This window comes from Bufo gargarizans, chromosome 11 (assembly GCF_014858855.1).
Source record: "Bufo gargarizans isolate SCDJY-AF-19 chromosome 11, ASM1485885v1, whole genome shotgun sequence".
Classification (NCBI taxonomy): Eukaryota; Metazoa; Chordata; class Amphibia; order Anura; family Bufonidae; genus Bufo; species Bufo gargarizans.
Window position 1 is genome coordinate 77,010,896 of NC_058090.1, and position 24,080 is coordinate 77,034,975.

General features: G+C 47.3%; 1 protein-coding gene across 1 annotated transcript; it reads left to right on the forward strand.

The window, feature by feature from the left end:
• Positions 1–1,532: 1,532 nt before the first annotated feature.
• On the forward strand, positions 1,533–23,241 carry STX7 (syntaxin 7). The gene is made up of 10 exons (XM_044271977.1): positions 1,533–1,633; positions 5,754–5,892; positions 7,867–7,936; positions 10,827–10,917; positions 12,478–12,615; positions 13,936–13,988; positions 16,264–16,360; positions 17,196–17,268; positions 17,645–17,727; positions 20,405–23,241. Exons 2-10 carry the CDS (start codon positions 5,814–5,816, stop codon positions 20,498–20,500), a joined length of 780 nt encoding a protein of 259 aa, XP_044127912.1. The 5' UTR covers positions 1,533–1,633; positions 5,754–5,813; the 3' UTR covers positions 20,501–23,241.
• The last annotated feature ends 839 nt before the right edge of the window (positions 23,242–24,080 follow it).

The following is a 24,080-nucleotide window of genomic DNA, read 5'->3' on the forward strand; positions in this document are numbered from 1 at the left end:
TATATGCCCTGGACACTCCATCTATGATGACTATATGTCCTGGACACTCCGTCTATGATGACTATATGGTCTGGACACCCCCTCTACGATAATTATAAGCTCTGGACACCCCATCTATGATGGCTATATGGTCTTGACACCCCCGCTATGATGAATATATGTTCTGGACACCTCCTCTATGATGAATATAAGCTCTGGACACCCCCTCTATGATGACTATATGCTCTGGACACTACGTCTATGATGACTATATGGTCTGGACACCCCCACCCCCTCTATGCTGACTATATGCCCTGCAGACCCCCTTATGAAGACTATATGCCCTGGACACCCCCTCTACGATAATTATAAGCTCTGGACACCCCCTCTATAATGACTATATGGTCTTGACACCCCTGCTATGATGAATATATGCTCTGGACACCTCCTCTATGATGAATATATGCTCTGGACACTACGTCTATGATGACTATATGTCCTGGACACCTCATCTATGATGACTATATGGTCTGGACACCCCCACCCCCTCAATGCTGACTATATGCCCTGCAGACCCCCTTATGATGACTATATGCCCTGCAGACCCCCTTATGATGACTATATGGTCTGGACACCCCCACCCCCTCTATGATGACTATATGCCCTGGACACCTACTCTGTGATGACTATATGCCCTGCAGACCCCCTCTATGATGACTATATGCCCTGGACACCCCCTATGTGATGACTATATGCCCTGGACAACCCTGCTATGATGACTATATGCCCAACACACACCCGCTCTATGTTGCCCATGTGCCCTATCAGACCATATGAATAGCAGATGTCTTCATAAGACAGACCCTTTAAGCGTTTCCCTTAGATGAGTGGACATGTTGGCAGGGTCCCCGTCCGCTCTCGTCGTTCTGTTATAAATCTGACTTTAGTTAGCCCCTTGTTCTATCCATTCCTGGGAAAGCTGGGTGGTGGCCACTACTACTATCTCCCTAAGAGCAGAGCTGCTGACTGTGTACTATTACTGGAGAAACATGGTCAAGACAGGTTGGAATATTTCCACTGGCTGACAGCAAGCAGAGCTCTTGGGGAATTGTTTCTTTTCCACACTGTTTCCTGCTGTTGTTGCCATAGCAACCAGATTTTCACTGGCTGACAGCAAGCAGAGCTCTTGAGGAATTGTTTCTGTTCCTCACTGTCGTTGCCATAGCAACCAGTAGATATCCACTGGCTGACAGCAAGCAGAGCTCTCGAGGAATTGTTTCTGTTCCTCACTGTCGTTGCCATAGCAACCAGTAGATATCCACTGGCTGACAGCAAGCAGAGCTCTCGAGGAATTGTTCCTGCTCCACACTGTTGTTGCCATAGCAACTAGTAGAGCATACGACAGGACACACCCTTTAAGTCGTTTATTCCTATATCTCCCTTTTATACCCCCCCCCCCCCCTCCCCTGGCATTATCAAAACATTGACTCCCCCCACCCCAATGGGTGTCACCCTAGCACCCCAGAGACGGGCACCCAGCCTGCACCGGGGTGAGGAGATCAGCTGCTGCTGCTGGCGGCTCCTCCTCCCCGGCAGGACTGAGTCTGCGCTGCCCGTCAGCAGGGAGGGAGCAGACGGAGGCCGCCGGAGACAGGTACGGGGCGGAGGAGGGGGCACCCGGGCCACCGGCGGGTACCACCAGGGTCACATGACCACACCATGGCACCACCACCCTGAGGGGGGCTCCAAGCTGACGGCTGCCACCGGGTCACGTGACTGTGTTGTTCTCCCGGTGAAGTCAGGAAATCAGAGGGAACAGTGGTCATGTGACCGGCAGGAGGGGGGGTTCTCCTTTTATCCCAGCCCAGTCATGTGCATGCTGGGGCTTGTAGTACCACACAGAGCCTGTTCTGCCAGGGCAGCACCCACAGGGTGACTGTCACCCAGCTTTGCCAGGGTCCTGAAGGGCACAATGCCCCAGTCCCTGTGCAGGACCCTGGGTGCCAAGTTGGTTGTCGCCATCTTATCCTGGTACTCGCCAGGGTCAGGGCTGTGCCAGTCCTGGGTTTGCGGTTGGATTTGGCAGCACCTGGCACTAAGTCACGTACATATACTGAACCACTATGGCGGCACTTTCTGTCGGTAGCCGCCACAATACAAACCCATATCTGTTGCGCTGTCCGTCAGCGATGGGGTAGCCCCCTCCACCCAAAACCAGCGCTGAGGACGGAGCCCCCCGACACTGCACCCTCCTACACATCAGTCAGTCCCACCCTTTGCTGTATATTTGCATAAAGGAAGCCTATAACAGGGTTGTCAGACTTCACTGGGTTGTCAGACGGTGGTGGAGCCCTGGTAAGTGTACGCTACAGGGCGAGGAAGTCCTCTGGGAACGGTGGGGGTGGTCAGAGCATATATGGTGGTCCGAACTGCTGAGAGCTCTCATCATTAATGGATGAGACTTTGCAGACTATGTAGTCACTATAGATCGAAGACATACTCGGCACTGCTACATCTGTGGAGTGGCCTTCTCGTACGGTCAGCGGACCATTTAACCCTGCACTTCCCAAATGGTGACAGCTGTCAGGGGCCACATGGCACTCCTGGCAGTTGTCATTGCAAAATCTGCCAGAAGGGGGCGGCCTCTCTGTGGCAGGAAGTGGCACAATGCGTTTCGCTGGCTCTATGGGCACTGTACGTACGGTAGCGCACACAGGCAGTTTTGGTTCCTCTTTTCTCTGCCATGAATAGATTTACGGTAAGGTTTTGCTTCACTGAACACAGACATAGCAGAGCCGGTGTCAGGAGATCCCATGAACCTTGACCACCGCTGGTCCTCTCTGGCAGTCCCATAGAGAATGAATGGGGGCATGCCCAGCCTGCTGCTCCATCAGGACGGGAACATGGGATCTCTGCTCTAGGGGTCAGTGGGGACCCCTGCTTTCTGAAAGTCCTCAGACCCTTTCCTTTTTTTCACATTTTGTTATGTTGTGGTCTTGTGATAAAATAAAATCACATAACTCACATAATGAGAAAGTGAGAACAGAAAGCTCTAAATCTTCGCTAATATTTTGAAAAGGAGAAACGAAAATCTTGCATTGACTGCAATCTGAAGTCTTCAGGTCCTTTACTCAGGACTTAGTTGAAGCCCCTTTGGCAGTCATTACAGCTTCTGGTCTTCTTGGGGATGGTTCCACAAGGTTTACACACCTGAATCTGGGGATTTTGTGAAGTTCTTCTCTGGAGATCCTCTCATGCTCTGTCAGGTTGGGTGGCGACCGTCGGTGGACAGACATGTCTCTCCAGAGAAGGTTCAAGTCAAGGCTCTGGCTGGGCCACTCAAGAACATTCACAGGGTTGTCCCTAAGCCTCTCCTGTGTTGTCTTGGCTGTGTGCTTAGGATTATTGTCTTGTTGGAAGGTGAACCTTCAGCCCAACCTAAGGTATTCTGGATCAGGTTTTCTTTATGAATATCTCTGTACTTTGCTCCATTCAGCTTTTCCTCAACCCTGACCAGTCACCTGTCCCAGCCCCTGAAAAACACCCCCACAGCATGATGTTGCCACCACCATGCTTCACTATAAGGATGGTATTGGGCAGTGCCTGGTTTTCTCCAAACATGACACTTAGAATTAAGGCCAAAAAGTTGAATCTTCTTGGTCCCGGAATTAAAAAGTCACTTGTACCATAGGGTACTTCAAGATTGTCCACAATATGTCCCCTCTTCTCCTCCAGGACTCCACAAATAGGGCCTACTTCTTCTTATAGCATAAAACTTCCACATCAAGTTTTTGATCTTCTCAGAATTCAGGGTAGTTTCTGGTGAAGCGTGGCCAGAAGTGTGTCTGGAGCTCCGCTCATCAGTGGTATTAAACCAGCCTACCAGATATGTGAACTCACGTGTGAACCTACCTTTAAAGGAGTGTGGATATACAAGGTTGAGCGGGGGTTTGTTGTCACATAAATTGAATTTATATATGACATAGTTACTATGGCACTTGAGGGGTTAAGTGGGGATCTGGACCTTAATTGTTTTCTATAGGTTTTGTTTGAGCTTTGTTCAAAACTATGCAGTTTTGATGAGATTTTTGATTGTGCTGGTGAGTGTGTGGACCCACTGTGCCAACTAACCGGTTTGTCTTTGGGCTAAACCCTAAGTGTGTTATTCTGGCACTGCCCTGGTGTTCACCCTTTAACCCCTGTGTAGGGATCTGGACTTCGCCGCAGGGGAGCAACCAGACCGCTACCTCCTGGGACAGTCCAAGTATAACTGGCAGTTGACCTACTGGGGTCTTGGACTGGAGAAAGCATCAGGAGCTCTGAATAACTGCAGGTGTGGTCTGAACAGTCACTTAGACTTGAATGCTGGTTGTGAGGTCCAGGACACAAACTGGAAGTGTAGATATATGTAGACACAGGATAGACTAGCAGGCTCAAACTGAAAGTGCCAGATAACACATGCAGGGCGGGTCAGGCGTGGAGACACGCTGGATAAACACACAGGATATAAGGCAGGCAAATCACAGAAGCTGAGACACCAGAATTGAGTACACATTTGCTGGTCACCAAGGAACCTAGAAGCTCAGGCGCCATCTCCCTTGAGAGGGTGCCTTAAATACCCAGGGGCTCTTAGCCATTGACAGGGGAAGGATTAGCAAGTGTGTTCCCTAAGGAGACAGAGGTTAGGTCATCAATATAGGAAACTGGCCAACCCCTTTAAGGAGTGTCCTTGATGAAGCTATAAAGGTGAGACCAGGTATGAGGTGAGCTCCAGGGTTGTTTTTTACTGATATGTAATGGAACACATCGATATCTTGTTATATGGTATAAAGCTGGGCGTGTTATTCTAATATGGATTCTGTCCAGTAGTCCTCTCTGTCCTCTTCCCTGTCCTGGCTGGCTTCCTGCTTCCATGGAGTGGTGTGACTAATGGAATCTAAATTCTAAGAAGATCTTTGTCTGGAGGCAGCAAAAAATAAGTTATATGCTATAGGAAGAAGGGAGCCCTGTCTGTGGAGTCCTAATAGAGGAGGAGGAGAAGTGGGGACATATTGTGGACAAAAAGACAAGTGCCTTCTCCACTGATTACCATACTTAGTTTGGTGGGACGGCCAACTCTAGGAAGATTCCTCGTTGTTCCAAACATCTTCCATTTAAGAATTATGGAAGACACAGCTTTTGGGAACTTTTAGTGCAGCAGAAATGTTTTTCTCCCCTTCTTCAGATCCATGGAGCCACACAATCCTGTTTTTGAGCTCTACAGACAGTTCTTTCCTCCTCATGGCTTGGTTTTTGCATCATATGCATTGTCAGCTCTGAGATCTTATATAGACAAGGTTGTATCTTTCCAAATTATGTCCAATCAAAGGAATTTACCACAAGTGGACTCCAATCAAGGTGTAGAAACATCTCAAAGATGATCAGGAGAAATGGAACTGTGCAACCGCAATGTGATTGTGTAAGTGTATCATCAGAGGTCTCTCTTATATGGCCCCCATAGAACAATCTCCATTAGGCAACGGATCAGCTAATGACCAGTATCTTTGTGGTGAAGGTGATGATCGCCCAGTGGTCAATGATTAGGATTTGTGTCCATCAATTGATTCTTACGTGTGGTGTAGATGTTACAGAGAGGGGGTATATATTTTTGCACCTGCACATTAGCAGATTTTAGCGACAATTTAGCTGGTGCTGTTTAACGAGCATTGTTATAACCACAAATGAACTTTGGACTTGGGAACTTCTGTACTTTATATATATTTTTTGTCTTCAAGGTGTTAGAGCATCGACCTGAACACTTCGGATGAGAACAGAATTGCCAATCAACCACAGCCATGGCCTATAATACCACCCGCGACCCAGCACAGCTGGCACAGACTATCTCCGCCAACATCCTGAGGATAACACAAGCCTGTATGTCATTCCTGTCCTACTTTTATGTTGCATAAATGAACACCTACTGCTGCATGTTACAGGGCAGTGCCTTCTCTGACATCACGTCCTGCTCTGCAGCCATTGGCTGAAGCTTCTCTGACATCACTTCCGGCTCTGCAGCTATTGGCTGAAGCCCCACCTTGTAGACTTCCTGTTCTGCCACCCTTGCATGCAGGAGAAAGTAGCAAAAAGAAGGAGTTTTTGATATTACCAGTATTATATGCAGGTGGAGCAGGAGATGGTTGCTTTATTTTGGAATAACTCCTTTTCAGCCCAGGAACATGCAGTCATTTTGTTATTACCTGTTTTCCGGGTGTTTAATATGGTATAATAGATCATCACTATCTGATATACAGGGGTCGGACTCCTGGCACCCCCATTGATCAGCTGTTTGAAGAGACGGAGTGCCGTGGCCTCTTCCTAGGCCAGTGATGTCACATTCATCGGTTATGTGGCCTGTGTGCAGCTTAGTCCTATTCAATTCAATGGGGCTGAGCTGCAATACCAAGCTCAGCCATTATTCAATGTATGGCGCTATGCTTGGTAAGCGGCGATGAGGCTGCAGTAGTCACCAGCGTGCCAAGGCCCATTCAAACAGCTGATCGATGTAAGAGCCAGGTGTCTGACCCCCCACACATCATATATTGGTGACCTATCCTGAGATTATGTCATCAATATTAACCTCTATTGAAAGGGGTTCTTTGGGATTAATGTAACATGGCGGCCAGCAACCTGTCCTAGAATGTGAGGAGGACTCGTTGCTCCACTTGCAGAGCTCCCCAAGAGGGAGAGGGCATGGGACCTCACTGGAGACTAAGCTCTGACACATTGGTGAGTGTTCCTGTTAGGCTGCTCAGCCATGATGACCTATTGTGTAGGCAGGATCACATCATGTGTAGTGAGGCTCTCCTAGGCAGATCTGCAAGTAGTGGTAACCAGTCCTCTTTACATTCTAGGACAAGTTGCTGGTAGCCATGTTCCTGGAGGACCACTTTAAAATGGCTTTCCGCTAATTACGATATTTAAGCAATTTCCCGCAGCCTGCCTCCTGAAACGGAAGATTCATTCATACCTGCTCCACGCTGCTCAGATCTTCTGCATTGCCTCCGATCTCTCCATTTTCTTACGGCAGGGCAGGGGCACCTGCACCACTACTGCAAGATCCAAACTCCGATCCACCACTTCTCCACATGGCGCGTGCACCAGTGTTACGTCCATCGGTGAGCTCTTCTCCCAAGCAGAGGTTCTGGGCGCAGAGGTTAACTGATTTGCACGGGTTAGCGAGCCGTGATGTCATCCAGCCCCCAGTCCCGGAGCATGCACAGGCTAGTGGACTGTTTCCGTGGATGCACTCAGAGTTTCTCGCTAGATTGGAAGAGAGAATTGTTCAGTGATGGACGTGACGTTGGCGGCAGCAGTGGACGGGGGTCGCATGATCAAAGTTTGGACCTTGCAGTAAGAAAGTTAAAGCTGTGTGCAAAGTGGGTTTCATGATCCTACATATTTCCTGGACACCCCCTCTAAGAATAGGCCACCATTATGAGATGGCATTCCCGCTGATCAGCTGATTGAAGCCGCTGCTCTAGTGTCACAGCACCATACGTTTGGTAGTGGAGGCGCACGGTATTGCATCTCAGTCCCTTCACTAGAATGGGACAAACAGGGGGGCCAATAGAAATAGTGAAGAGGCCAGTTCCACAGTGGGTGTGCTGAGAGTTGGACCTCTACTAGTGTAATAATAAGGCCTCTTTCACACGGGAGAGTTTTCCGCGCGGGTGCAATGCGTTACGTGAACGGACCAAATCCGTGACGCCCGTGTGCAAGGGGCCTAAGGGTCGGTCCTTAGTAACCGGACAGGAAGAACTTTCATAAACTTCAATAGAAAGCAGTTTCTGATTTTGGATTTTTTTGTGTGTCAGATTTCTAACCATAATTTTTTTCTTTGCCGTGCAGCTGCCGAGATACAGAGGATAGTGAATCAGCTGGGGACCGTACAAGACACAGCCGAGCTACAGAACCAGTTGTGAGTACTGATATCGGGTCACACAGAACCCCTCGCTGCTGTGGACAGAGCTGTTAGGTCTGAGCAGTTGTAAAATGGGGAAACTGGAACTCTACGAGAAGGCCTTGGCGTGCTGGTGATGTCATCAGTCGGTCGTCTCTTTGACACAGCAGTGACTGGGTCTGAGTCATACTGTATAATATACTCTATATGAGAGAGGGGAGGATGCTCTGCAGCAGGGAAGAGTAATGTGCTGCAGTAGTTGGATGTGCTTCCACAGGGATCAGAGAGAACATCCATGTAGTAAACTGTACAACCTCTTAAAAGAGTACTAAATACAGAAAAAAAACCAAAAAAAAAACTTTCCAAACCTTTTTCCTTTCATCTCATCCTTTCTCTTGGGTCCTGTTTTGCCTTATGTTACAACTAAAGGGGTATCCCGATCTGGGACATTAATGGCATAGAAATAGGATATGCCTCAAATGTCTGATAGGTGCATGACTTGCTCCTGTCTCAATAATGGGGCTCTGCAGTGAACGGGCTATGCTCTGGAGATAGGAGCAGGGTCCCGTACTTATCGGACATTTATGGCATATCCTATTTCCGTGCCATAAATGTCCCAGATCGGAATACCCCGCAATGTTCCCTGTCTGTCATAGGAGATTAGCAGTGTCCTCCTGTCACGTTTCATGTATGGGAGGGAAACCCACACCGGAACAGTAGGAGGGAAAGGGGTGATGGGAAAGTCCTGGAAACTAGGGAAAGGAGCAGGTCACCTCCTAGAGAAACCCTAATTCCAAGTCCTGACTGACTGCAAGTATGAACTGAACTCAGAGGTAGGTGAGTTCATACACAGGAACCTGAAGTCCCAAATCCCCCCTTAGGAGCCTGGTACTAATGTCAGGACAAGAGACAACCTGTTCCTCCAAACGGTAGGACGAACAGGAGTCTCCCTCAGGCCTAAACACAAATGACAAGGAAAAGAGCAACACAAGAAACCTAAACAATAAACAAAAGGGAAAGAAGACACATAACTTCAAAAGGCAATGGAAGCACCGGAACTCTGCCGAGATCCAAACACCAGCAATCTAAAACCAGACTGAAGCTATAAACCGCACAGTATAGTGGGAGAAGCCACAATAAATAGGGAAGGATAAATGACCACATAAGCAACACCTGAGGCAAGGAATGTGGCCATCACCAGAAACAGATCAAACCACGTGTTGCCAGTCTCACTGATCTCCTGGCACCTATCACAGGTACATCCGTGACCCTTCCCTCCTCCTCACTGTCCGGTGACAAGCTTTAAAACTGGAGCAGGAGCCTCCCCCATAGGACAGAAGGATTAAGCCCCATCCCTTGGCTAGACCCCGTCTCTTCACTTATTCTCTAGCCGAACATGGAGAAGGTCAGGAGATGAACCCCTTGGTTCTACAGGATTTGCTGTGTCAGGATCTGCAAAAAAAAAAAGTGTTGCAGACTGCCAAAATTTGGCGCACCTTTCGCCGGTGTAAACTCAAAGCAGAACTGTTTTATAAAAGTCGTCTCATAATACACTTCCCCCAATGTCTACTGTGCTTATCTATCTGACCCTGGAGTGTCCACGTAAACCTGCTATGAACTCAGGTACTTTCCTGCTCCTTTTGTAATGGGAAGTGTGGAGGAGCTGATGCCAAAAGCAGAGAGTGAACGCTGGTCCGATCCCACAGAATGGCTGCTGTAGCATCGATTTACTGAAGGAGCGACTGCTGGCGATGATAGAAAGATGTCAGGGCATCACCGCTTGATGTGTATGGGGTTGAGTAGTCTCAGATGGGTCAGAGTGCCAATGTCTACTACCCAAAGGGTCTACAGTGTGCACGTGAACATCAGAACATGGAGCAGTGGAAGAAGGCGGTCTGATCTGGAGATTCACTGTTTGCATCCTGTGGCTACCGGTTGCATTTACGTCATAGATGGCACAAGGATGTGGAGGCAGGAAATGTTCTGCTGGGAAATCTTAGTTCCTGGCATTCATGTGAAAGGTACTTTGGCATGTACCAGCAACACGACCATTATACTGACTTGCACACCCCCTTCTGGGCAGCGGTGTCCCCTAATGGCAATGGCCTCTTTCAGCAGGATATTGCAACCTGCCACACTGAGAAAAAAATGTTTGAGGAACATGACAAAGAGATCATGGTGGTGACTTGGCCTCCAAATTCTCCAGATCTCAATCTGATTGACATCTGTGGAACGTGCTGGAAAAACAAATCGTATCCACGGGGGCTACATCTCACAACTTACAGGACTTAAAGGATCTGCTTCCAACGTCTAGATGCCAGATACCATAGGAATACTTTCTTGAGGAGTCCATTCCTCAATTGGTCACAGCTGTTTTGGGCGCAGAAAAGGGGCTTACACAATATTCCTCAATAATCGCTTTGAAGGGTTTGTCTCATGCCATCAATGTCAGATAGGTGTGAGTCCCACCTCTGGGACCTGCTCCTGTCTCCAGAAAACAGAGAAAGGCTGCGCATGGGCGACGGCCCTCCTTTCACCGCTGTGGAGAATAGAGCAGCAGCCGCGCTTGCACTGAGCTTTCCGTTCATCGCTATGGGACTTCCAAAGTGGAATGGAAAGCAGCGTGGAACCATGGAACATAATCTAATGGAGACATGTTACACGGAGTGGTGGGAGGAGGTGGTCGCTAGAAAAAAAAATGAGACTAGTTTTACTATGGAGGCATCTCAGCTGCTTCTATAGAGGTGTGACCTCATGCCCAATGTCAGAAGGTCCACAAGCAGCTTGCCTTTTCTGTGTATTAATATTGATGATGATGATGATGATGATGATTATTCCTCACGGTTTGTGATCTTATCTATAGACATTCGTAATGTCTATGACTTTTCTCCGTTTTTGTGTTTTCCAGGCAGCAGAAGATACAATATGTGAACAAGCTTGCCAAAGACACGGACAAATGTCTCAAGGACTTCTCGTCGCTCCCTTCCGACAGCGATCAGGTACTTTATAGTCGTCAGGATGTCGTACGGTCGTGACCGTGATGTTTTCCATGTCTAAATTGCGTCACCTAATATTACATCTGATCAACTCTCCTCCATATTTAGGCCGCATTCACACGACCGTGGGACGGCCGTGCCCGTATCGTGGACTGCTAGCTGCAGATCCGCCAAACACGGGCGTCGACCATGTGCACCGCAAAAATACAGCGAAAGTTAGGATATATTCTATATTCCATAGACTGCAGTGGTTTGCTATTGCAGTCTCTGGCAAAATCACTAATAAGCCCTGCCAGGGCTTAATAGGAAGTTTACTATGGCAGGCCAGGGAACCTACACAAGGCTTCTGGCTGCCATGAACAGAGGTCGGGGGAGTCCCCTCCCTCCAAATGTGCACTCACGTGGCGTCGTTGCACTTGACTATTGCATTGGAGGGGATCGTGGGCTCCGGTCACAGACTCTGCTGGCAGGTGTCTAATCTGTACAACAACAGGCACCCGCTGATTATTTATCATCTCCCTGCGCTAACCCCCTGACGAACTGTGGCGTTTCAGCGCCGCCATTGCCACTTTCTGGAAAGGGGGTGTGGGCAAGGGAGTGGTCGGTGCCAGCGGGTTTGCCACTTATTTTTCTTCATTTGCGCCTGTTTGTAGACACAGATGAAGACCGAAATCTACAGCAGCTCCAATCTGCCATAGATTTCACTCTGGCACAAGGACTGCCGGTGGTGTGCACGTAATTTATGACGAGGTGCGGGAGATGTCAAAATCTTCCCCCTCCGTAGACATTGTCTAGGAAAGGGAGGTGGCTTAGCAAAAGAAGTGAGGTAAGGAGTTAAAAAAAAAAAAGGGTGCACCCCATTTATTGTACAGTGTGCCCCACTGTGGGTTCGTTTCAACGCTAAAAGTGACTTGTTTGGTCAGCGGAGATGAGTTATAAGCGTGAGTTTGGTGAAGGAGTAGACTTCGCATACCACACTGCCCACACCTCATCCATCAGGGAGGAGGAAGCAGAGCCGTGTATTTACAGCGAGCGGCCATGTTGGAGTTCGGCCTCTGACCCCACAGGTTCAAGAAGATACATGATGTTCCCTGCACATGATATGCCATTAGGGGAGATTCATCAAGGCTGGCAGTCTTGATCCCCTATCCGCTGGAGAGTGATGTGGGCATGCCTCTTCATAAACTAGGCAGATCTCGGCCCTCTGTGCTCCAGAAAAGTCTGTCTGATCGGGGAAGCCGTGTCTATTACCAGCCAAGCCCCACCCCTTTTCTCATGAGCTTCGAACATGGGCAAGTAGTGCAAAAAGTCACAAATGATAGCGCAGATATGGCATGGGCCATAATTTGTGACTTTTTAACGCCGTAAAAGGTTTAAATGAACATTTATTGCATATCTATAGATGCAGGTCCTATCTCAGGGAACCTGTCCCTATCTGAAGAACAGTGCCTCGCAGAGAATGAAGAGCGTGCTATGGGTCTCCAAGAACCAACGCTTCACTCTAGAATGTCTTTCACTTTCTGGTAACAGCAATGCAACTTTCCAGTTCTTATTCTTTTCCAGAGACAGAGAAAGCTACAGAAGGACAGGCTGCTGAACGAGTTCTCCTCTGCCCTGACCAACTTTCAGAAGATTCAACGCCTGGCTGCAGAAAAGGAGAAGGACTTTGTGGCCAGGGTCCGGGCTGGCTCCAGAGTATCGGTAGGTTTGTAGCCCCGATAGTTCAAGCCTGGATGCTGATACGTATCTGTAAGGTTACAGAATAGCAGTACAAGTAGTGGAAAGTATAGAGGTCCTGGTGTAAGAGGGGAGAAATCTTGTCTGGGAGTCTTCTCCAAAAATGATGAGCCAGCAACCGGCGTTGGGTGGATCCAGACTGATAACCTCCCAGAAAACGCATACAACCAGGGGTGTGCAAGCCTGGCCTTACATACCACTCTGTTCTTAAGAAGAACAAATTTGTTATCCACACTGATTGGTGGGGTCCGACCACTGAGACCCCCACTGATCACAAGAATGAGGTGCCAGAGTCCCTAGAATGAATGGAACGGTGGTGACGCATGAGTACTACTGTTCCATTGAAGAGAAGCCGAGTAAAGTGCTCACCTACCTATAGAAAGGGATCGCCGCTCCTGCACACTCCATCACCTCATGCTTGTGATTGGTGGAGGTCCCATCGGTCACATCTCCATTCATTAGTCGTAGTTAAGGGATACTTTCTTACAGTGGGACAACCTCTTTAATGGTAGTCACAGCAATGTCCACTATGCCCCTAGTACTCCTGTTTTCTCGCCCCCTCTTCCAAAGTAGCCACATAAGCTTCCCCTAGTGTTCACAGCAGGTATTCTCAGCAATCAGCCTAGACAACATTACATTTTTTATCTCCAGACACTGGGTGCAGAATCTTTATCCTGCAGAGTAATCATGTTCGAGGAGCCCCCTGAGATTTCCATACATGAAGAGATCATTGGTGAATTTGTACCTTCATGAACTGATGTGGTCATGGAATTGCATCCATTTGTGTATAATTTAGAGAAGATCAAGTAGAAAGTTTCACTCTAGGTATCTAGGGGTATATCCTGTGAACCCTGTTTGGATAGGTCGACCCACCGGCGATTAGCATCTATGGCCAGGGTTAATCTTGAGGACCACCACTCCATTTCTACTCCAGCATCTCTTGCGTTATACTATGCCCGTATGTTTGAATGGGAAACGCATGATCGTGAAGGAGAGTCCATTCTCTCCCCTTTAAGACTTATAGAAATGGAGGGGGTTCACCGGTACTGTGACTCAAGAGTGACGCCTAGGGGTGGAAGTATTACTACACCTTGACTGCTCTGACATATAATGAGATGCCTATATATAGTGAGCGTCCATGCTCCTCTAGGTTAGTCCAGCGCTAACTTTTTAGGCACCAGTTGTGGTTTCGATTATCCAGACCTCGCACCTTGTACCGGTATGTCTTTGTTATACAGTATAATCTGTTATTCCTTCCGAAATGACCATTTTATTATTTTCTAGGGTGGAGCACCAGATGATGGGATTAGGGATGGCTCTTTGGTCAACTGGGAAAAGTAAGGGTTTCTAATTTTGAATATTTTTATATTTGCACTATATTATGTGATGTTATGGATATAGCAGAGCGGGTCACTGTGCCTCGTAGGGCTAGCTCAGCTGACACTTAGCAATTTATTAGTTCATTCTGGAGAAAAAGTACTTTTCATCCATATGCAAATGAGCAGTTAAGTGCACCGAGGGCGGGCCCAAGCCTCTCCTACTTTCTCTGCCAGCCCCTCCCTCTCCGGGCCTGGTGAGATGACTATGCAGGAACCTGGCCCTGTCAATCAATAAGGGGGAGGGGCTGGCAGAGGAAGCAGGAGGGGCAAGGGTGCACAGAGCGGTTTGGGCCCGTCCGAGGTGCACTTACCTGCTCATTTGCATATGGATTAAAGTTGTTTTATTATAAAACAAAGCAACAAATCGCTATGTGATAGGTATTATTATATTCAGCTGAGGCAGTGAATTCTCTCTCCCTTTAAGGCCTCCTGCACACGACCGTATGGCTTTTTTAGTATAAAAAAATACGTTTGACATCCGTGTGCATTCCGTTTTTTGCGGAACGGAACATCTGGCCCCTAATAGAACAGTACTATCCTTGTCCGTTATGCGGACAATAATAGGACATGTTCTATGTTTAGAAAGGAAATACAGAAACGGAAGGCATACGGAGTACCTTCCGGTTTTTTTTGCTGATCCATTGAAAAGAATGGTTCCGTATACTGAACGCAAAACACGGAAAGTAAACGGGGGGGGGGGGGACGTTCGTGTGCAGGAGGCCTAAGAAGTGTTGTCTGATCGTCCGGTTTCGGACCACTGAAGCCGATGGCGATCACAAGAACAGGGGCCCTGTGTTTGCTAATATGAATGGAGTGCTGGTCACACGTGTGGTCTGCCACCTATCCAAACCTATGGGACTTCTGGAAGTAGCCGGGTGCTTCTGCTCACCTATCTCCAGCAGTCCCATACAGAATGAATGGAGCAGCAGGGAGCGTGTGTGACCACCGCTCCGCTGAAATGGGGAGGCCCCTGTTATCGTGATAGGAGATAAATGTCTGCCAATCAGGGCACAACTGGCTGCAGAAAAGAAGAACCACAGTTGAATGGGGGTGTGACGTTTAAAAGTCATCTCCTGTCCACAGGATAAGGGATAACTATCTGATTGGTGGGGTCTGAACACCAATCCTGAGAAGGGGTGTCGTTTCCCCTTTTGAAGGGAACAGCAGGTCAAGCATGGGTCCTGCCGCTCCAGCCATTCTCTATGGGACGGCCAGTGAAGCATTGTACTCGCTGGTCTCCAGCCGTCCCATAGAGAACGAATGGTGAGGCTCATCCTGCTGCTCCATTCACACAAGGGAATGGCACTCCTGCTCTAGGCACCTGTGAGGGTCCCACATGGTCGGACCTCCGCCAGGCAGGTACTTATCTCCTATCCTGTGGATGGGGGATAACTTTCAAGTTTGACTCATGTCTTTTAAGCATTTCTATTGTGCCTTGTGGATTTCTTGACTGCAGACAACTTCTTCTGGCACCTCTGTTATGGGGGCACTGTTGCAGGCTGCCAGTATTATGGGGGCACTGTTGCAGGCTGCCAGTATTATGGGGGCACTGTTGCAGGCTGCCAGTATTATGGGGGCACTGTTGCAGGCTGCCAGTATTATGGGGGCACTGTTGCAGGCTGCCAGTATTATGGGGGCACTGTTGCAGGCTGCCAGTATTATGGGGGCACTGTTGCAGGCTGCCAGTATTATGGGGGCACTGTTGCAGGCTGCCAGTATTATGGGGGCACTGTTGCAGGCTGCCAGTATTATGGGGGCACTGTTGCAGGCTGCCAGTATTATGGGGGCACTGTTGCAGGCTGCCAGTATTATGGGGGCACTGTTGCAGGCTGCCAGTATTATGGGGGCACTGTTGCAGGCTGCCAGTATTATGGGGGCACTGTTGCAGGCTGCCAGTATTATGGGGCACTGTTGCAGGCTGCCCTATTATGGGGGCACTGTTGCAGGCTGCCAGTATTATGGGGGCACTGTTGCAGGCTGCCAGTATTATGGGGGCACTGTTGCAGGCTGCCAGTATTATGGGGGCACTGTTGCAGGCTGCCAGTATTATGGGGGCACTGTTGCAGGCTGACAGTATTATGGGGGCACTGTTGTAGGCTGCCCTGTTATGGGGGCACTTTGTAAATGGTTTCTTCAGTTGCAGATGTCACTGTTCTGCACAGGAAGAGGGTTAATAATAATGGTGGAGGGGCACGTGATCTCTACACATCTGATGACCCTTTTTGTATTTCAGCGAGAGTCAGCCGCAGGCAGTGATGCAGGAGGAGCTGATCACAGAGGAAGATCTGCGGCTCATAGAAGAACGGGAGACCGCCATCAATCAGCTGGAGGTTTGTCCTATACTGGAAATGTCAGCCCCCGTCCTTGTGCCCTACTAGAACACAGGGATTTAACACTGGGAATATAAGCCCTGCCCCTGGGGACCCCCCCCCCATCTGAGTAAACCCTGCCCATTTTTGAGCCTAGCCCAAAATTTCTGGGAACAGGTCTCTGAAAATCAGGGACAGTCCTGGCAACTTAAGGACAGCTGGCAACTATGAGATTGAGATTGGTGGGTGTCGCAGAAGTCATACCCTCCCACTGTTCAGATACTTATCCCCTGCCTCTTGTTTCGGCAGGGACGCGGGCCCCCCGACCTTGTGATTGGTGGGGATCCCATCGATCAGACCCCCGCTGATCAGATACTTAGCAACTATCTTGTTTGCATTGTGGAAAAACCCCTTTAAAGGGTTCTTTCATGTGACAGACTCTTTATAAAACCGTCTAAAAGAAGTAAAAAAGAAATAGATTTTTTGCTATGGCATTTAAGACTGTCTTTGCCCATAGCAACTAATCAGAGCTTAGCTTTCATTTTTTCAGAGCAGTTTAAGAAATGAAAGCTGAGCTGTGATTGGTTGCTGTGGGTGTGGCCAGTTTTGATAAGCGAGGCCTATTAAGGACTCCGGTCATGAAATCCTCCATAAAGTGCACAGTACACGTTAAATGGAGTCGGTTGGCCGGCAGAGATGGGGAATTGCACTTTCTGCACCGGTTTTGATATCCTATGTGCCGCGAGGGCGGCGTAAAAAGGGCACTTTTCTGGCGCACAGAGAGGTGATAACTCTCACCCTTAGTGTTCTTTGCATATACCACGTACTAATATATCAATCAACTCCTAATTTACAGGAGGACATCAGAGGCATCAATGAAATCTTTAAAGACTTGGGTATGATGGTCCATGAGCAAGGAGAAATGATTGGTAAGTAGTTGAGCATGTGGGGCCACATGACTAGCGCATATTATGTCTCTTAGGCTACATTCAGATGACCGTATGTGTTTTGCGGTCCCAAAATTGCGGATCCCGCAAAACACGGATACCGGACGTGTGTGTGTGTTACACATTTTGTGGATTTAACCTGGAAATTAATGTTGTGAACAGAAAAATAAAAAAGTTACGGCTCCGGGAAAATCAAAATTTAAGTTAAAGGATGAAGAGCTGAAATACTTAATTTTTGTGCCTTTTTAGTGTTTTTCTTTATTGTGAAATATTATTTATTCTATTTCCAGTCTTAGGTTTTGACCTGTTATTAGTGATCTGTCAGTAAAATAATGGGTGTTGTGTCCTTATCACACAGACAGCATAGAGGCCAACGTAGAAAGCTCCGAGGTGCACGTTCAGCAAGCCAACCAGCAGCTGGCCCGAGCAGCGGAGTACCAGGTAAGAAAGTTAAAGGGGTTGTGCAGGCAGTATATATTGAAGACCTATCTTCAGGGTAAGGCATCAATATCAGATCGGTGGGGGTCCGACACCCACTCCACCCACCGATCAGCTGTTTGAAGAGGAGGTGGTTCTCCATGCGAGTGCTGCTTTCTCTTCATTACACTGCACTTCATCTCGGAAGTGCAGTGTAATACAAGTACTCTCTCTGTTCAGGTGAATGGAGCGGATACTTTTAATTACACTACGCCATGGCTCAGACTGGAGACGAGACGCAGTGTCACAGCTGATCGGTGGGGGTGTCAGGTGTCTGACACCTGCCGATCAGGTATCGATGACTTATCCTGAATATTAATGGCTGCACAACCCCTTTAGTATTTTTCTGACTTATACTCAGTCAACCATGTTATGGGGCCTATTCTATGGACTAGATCCCATTATTCAGTTACGTCACTGGGACAGAGCTCCTTAGTTAACGGCATCTCACGTGTTGTCTACTAGGGATCGACCGATATTGATTTTTTTTTTAGAGCCGATACCGATAACCTGTGAACTTTCAGGCCGATAGCCGATAATTTATACCGATGTTTATTATATTAGTTGGCATACACTGAGGTGGTGGAAATTTGCATTTGGCACTAGTATATTATAAATGTAAATTATAAATTAATAAAGCCCTTAGTTGGTAGTCAATTTATAATATACTAGTGCCAAATGCCAATTTCGACACCATTCCCCCACCCCCTTCTCACGGACTTTATTAACCACTATCAGACCTTAGATCAGCCCTTTATTAACCACTATCAGACCTTAGATCAGCCCTTTATTAACCCCTATCAGATCTCAGATCAGCCCTTTATTAACCCCTATCAGATCTCAGATCAGCCCTTTATTAACCCCTATCCGACCTCAGATCAGCCCTTTATTAACCCCTATCCGACCTCAGATCAGCCCTTTATTAACCCCTATCCGACCTCAGATCAGCCCTTTATTAACCCCTATCCGACCTCAGATCAGCCCTTTATTAACCCCTATCAGACCTCAGATCAGCCCTTTATTAACCCCTATCCGACCTCAGATCAGCCCTTTATTAACCCCTATCCGACCTCAGATCAGCCCTTTATTAACCCCTATCCGACCTCAGATCAGCCCTTTATTAACCCCTATCAGACCTCAGATCAGACCTTTATTATTAACCCCTATCAGACCTCAGATGAATAAAAAAAAAAACTCCTCACCTGTCCTGCGCCGCAGCTCCTCTTCATCTCTGGGTCCGGCGTCTAGCTCCCCTGTATTCTCCGGCCCGGAGGTCATATTGCGCGCACTACGTCCTGACGCTGTACGGGGTCAGGACAGTGCAGCGCGGGCCCCATCAAAGAAGACCAGGGAGGGTGAGTATCGGAAGCGCTTACTGCGCTTCATCCCCTGCTCCTGGGACCCAATGCATACTAGTGCACCCTTCCATAATGGAAGCGCTCACTAGTATTCGCTTTATGCGCATTATCGGCAAGGTTAGATGCCAATACCGATACCGTACAAAATCCTGAATATCGGCCGATAATATCTGTACTTCCCTATTGACTACAAAGCACCTGACTAGATTCATAGCAATCACCAATTTAAAGTTGAGATTGGTCAGTTCATATTTTTGGCAAATATAACTCATCCAAAAGGATGAAAACTGCCTGCCTTTGATGCGCCATTTACAAGTGTGCTGATGAGGTGCAAAAAGACAGACCTCTCTGCAGATGATATCATTGGGTGAGCTGAAACTCATCACTTTGTGAACGAGGCATTGACTTACAAAGTACCCATCAGAACTGGGAACCGATAGATGATGAAACACGTCATCCAGCGCTCGTCGAAACAGCCTCAAAACTGTTAGAGGGACGAACGATCGTTACTATGATGATTTGTGCCCCATACACTTTACATTAGATCATACAGCCTAGATAAGCCAGTCTATATAAATAGGACCAACATAGCAAAATATACACTAAATCATTAAATAAATATAATACAATTTCCACATGCGCTAATAGAATTATATAGCAAACGCATGCTCTAAACCAGGGATCAGCAACCTCCGGCACTCCAGCTGTTGTAAAACTACAACTCCCAGCACGCTCCACACACTTCTATGGGAGTTGTGAGAACAGCCAAGCAAGTGTGCATGCTGGGAGTTGCAGTTTCACCACACCCGGAGTGCCGAAAGTTGCTGACCTCTGCTCTAAACTATAAAAATCGGAGCCGCTCGCCTCATGCTGGGCGCTGAAGCATGGAGTGTTACCCGCTGCTGGACGGCCACCATTTTCAACTTTCTTTACCCCACCATAGTGGCGTTAGAAGTAAACGCCCCTCAGTATTTCTTTGAAGGGGTTGTGTCAGCTCATACATTGGGGGCATATTTGTAGGATATTCCCCCCAATGTCTGGGACCAGCTTCCCATTCATTCCAGTAGAACTTCTGAAAATAGCCGGCTATTTTCGACACTCCCATAGAAGTGGCTGGAGGGCAGCTGCTCCGGTGGGCTCCGGTTTAGAGATAGGTGTGGGTCCCAGGCCGGACAACCCCTTTAAGGTTATTCACCTAGCAGGAACATCCTAATGTGATATGCCATGGAGCACACCCTCGCTTCCCATCTTCTCACCTCCCTTTCTTTTCCTTTCTCTTCTAGCGCAAGTCCCGGAAGAAGATGTGCATTATCATCTTTGTGGTCATAATACTAATTGTCATTCTGGCACTGATTATCTGGGCGGCCACCCGAAATTAGGAAGAATAATATCCTCCAAGTACTTTTTGTCTTTATATTCCAAACTGTTAATGCTAATCATTGGAGAGATGGCTTCCACGATGAAGATGAAGAATACAACGTGTATGTGTAATCTCTATGTCACAGGGCATGGGGGATTTACTACAACTGACCCGAGAAGACACCGCCATGTTCTCCCGTGCACAGTATGCAGTGTAGGCTCCATACACATTGTACCAAGCACTTGCACTATCAATATTAGAAGAGAACTTAGATTATTCATTGGATTATAGTGTATACTGTGTGCCATTCTATTTAAAGGGATGTTCACCTTTTGGTCATTTGCACCCACACGGCTAAAGGTTTAACTACCTAAGCGCTTTTCCGTACAGCCGGCCTCAGTCTACATAGAGATTTGTAGGCTTTGTTGTACACCAAAAATATAGGAGCCCGTAGCAAAACTCAAAATGAGCACCAGTCACCACTTAGAACTCTCTCAAGTTTAGTATGCTCAGTACTTGTATAATATATTAATGTGGAGTAGCTCTGTTTTTGACAAATAATAGAATTCTGGTTATATACAGTCGCCACTAGAGGGAGCTAGCACTCAATGGCATCTGAATGCTGTAAGCTCCCTCTAGTGACTTCTGCATCAGAAGCAGTTTACAGCTGGACCTATTCCCCTTGGCAGTTGTGTGCCCTTCCTCTATGGCAGGGATCAGCAACCTCCGGCACACCAGCTGTTGTGAAGCTACAACTCCCAGCATGCTCTGTTCACTTCTATGGGAGTTCTGAGAGTATTCAAGCAGGGACGCATGCCGAGAGTTGTAGTTTTTGGAGGTTGTTGACCCCTGCTCCAAGGGAAGTTATGAGCGGACATAGATTTAGTGTACAAGAAATGTTCAGCTTATTTGTGACCATGTGGGCTGAAGTGAATGAAGGGTGAACATCCCCTTTAAAGGGGTTTTTCCATTAAAATGTAAAAAAAAAATAAAAAAAAATAAGCATTTGGGCCATAAAGGGTTAGAAACTAAGAAATGAACCGTACTCGCTCCACCACTGCTGTTCCGACGCTGCTCTGGTCTCCGCCGTTCATCACTACCCGGTTCCTGCTCAGTATGCTGAAGACTCAACCATTCGCTGGCGGAGGCGGGGCATTGCTATGGTCTGTGATCGGCTGATCAGGCCTTTCCAGGCGTTTTCAGCTTGTCGAGCCAGTAACGGGAAGTGAAGAGCAGTGGGGATCAGACCGGTGTCAGAATAGTTTATTTTTTTATGTCTAACACTTTGTGGATCAATTTTTATTTCTGAAGAAAATCCCCTTTAAATAAACCTTCCGTTGAAATATGAGGTGTTAAATTATGCCAAAATGATGTTAAAAGTAATATCCTGTGTATTAAAAAGTAATATAAAAGTACACAAACTGAATATAGCTTCCATGATACTGTGCCAAATACGAGACACTCCCGCACTGGTTCCCACCCAGCTTTACTAGGCCAGATAATTATCCCCTGTTCCTGTCCTATTGGATAACTGAGGCAGATTGGCCATTGACTGGTCTTGGGTCTTTCATATAAAAAAAGGGCAAAAATAGGGGATTTTCTCTATGTTCATGAATTTTGAGGGCATTTTCTTTTAATTTTGCTTGAGGTATAGTTATTTATTAGAAATTGTAATGTAAACTTAAACAATTCCATATACAGCGTGATAAAATGTAGGGGTCCATCCTGTTCCTTGAGATGCCAGAATATTGGTTTTCTGGACTGTTGGGTGTTCGTTTTGTTATAGGGTTTACAGGGGTAAAGTGTTTTCCAACGCTTTCTACCATTGATCTGATGATCTTAAAGAGGTTCTCCAACTTCAGTGTATTTTTTACTTTACCCCAAGCTCTTTCTTGGCTTGGGCTACATGGGTCCCTGGGCTATCTTCTCCAGACTTCAGGTCATCACAGGTAAACCCTCCTGAATGGCAGGGTCACAGCCACAGCGGTGACTTGTTCTCAAGCAGCTTAGGGAGACATTACTACTGCAGCCAGTCATTGGTTGCAGCAGAGCATGTGACCCCATCCATGCAGGAGTTTTACATGTGGGGACCAGAAGTCCAGAGAAGACAGCCTAGGACCCACAGAGTCGGTTGGGGAGCAGGGTAAGTATGCTTACCTTGACATGTCCCGCGGAGTGGGGGTGTAATTAGAAAAAACACCTTGAACTTGGAAAAGTTCACTCCCTAAGAATGCTGGACCATGGGACATTCTCCTGGTAATCCAGCATCAGAACTTGATTTGGGTGACATGCTTTCCAGAAATCTAGTCCACAAGATGTAGATTTTCTACGCTAATGGTGTATGGTGTTTATTAAAGAAGCAGCATGTCCCTTCAGGCCCCAGTTTTGTCCACCCCATAGGTCATACCTGCCAAACACCTCGTGATTATACCACTGCTACATAGCGAGTGTTCGTGGTGGGTTCCAGGTGAATTGTGGGAGTGGTAGGAGTTACCCAAGTGTCTCCAAAAATGAGGCCATATCTGTATGCCAATCCTACATTGTGTGCTGGTGAACCTTCTGTGAATTATTTTGTCTTCTCCTGTACTAACCCTTGTCAAAAAGAAAACTCCCATCATTTTAGAGCCTGTCAGGCAGTGAGTTGTGCTGAATTTTTTTTAAATCTGTCCTAAAAATAAATTTTTTACAGGTGCCAACAATACTGCTGGGCTGTAAGCCATGGGGGGTTGAACTAACCATTAAAGGTTGTGTCTGAGGGTATTTTGTCCTTTTTCTTTGCCGGATTCGACCGGGACCCCTGCCGCAGAAGTGCACTTAGGCCTCTTGCACTTTCCGCTTACATTCCGTTTTTTGCGTTCCGTATACAGAACCATTCATTTCAATGGTTCCGCAAAAGAAACGGAAGGCCTTCAGTTTCCGTATTTCCGTTTTTTTCCGTTCAAAGATAGAACATGTCCTATTATTGTCCGCATAACGGACAAGGGTAGTACTGTTCTATCAGGGTCCAACTGCTCCGCTCACGTCATCCGTATTTTTTGCGGATCGCAAAATGCTGGAAAAGCCATACGGTCCTGTGCAGGAGGCCTTAGTCTGAGGGAACCTACGGTCCTTTGATCAGTGAAAGCACTCCCTCATAAACAAATGATAGGGTTCCTTACCAAAATGCATTTGAGGAGAACCTAATTTTCAACGCTTGGGGCCCAGATAACTCCGCCATTGTCTCTAACCATTACCAAGGCTTCAAATCTATAGCAAACCTAAACTTTTTGGTCTTTGCAGACGTCAAAAATAGTTTCCAGTAAATGAAGTGATTCATTGCCAGGACGATAACTCGGCACGTGCTTCATGCATGTACATTGTACTGTGCTCACAATATGTCTCTTCTGATTGCCAAATACATGTCACAACTTCAAGTGAACAATCAATAAAATTTTTGAAACCTCTCCAAACACATTTTCCAGAAATTGGGTTTCAGTTGATCCTATCTGATCCTTTGATTGCACAGACCGTCTGATTCTCATTATGCGGCCTTATTTTTGGTCATGTGGTAATAACCATCAAACTTTGGAACTATGTGGTCCAATCCAAACCATATAAAT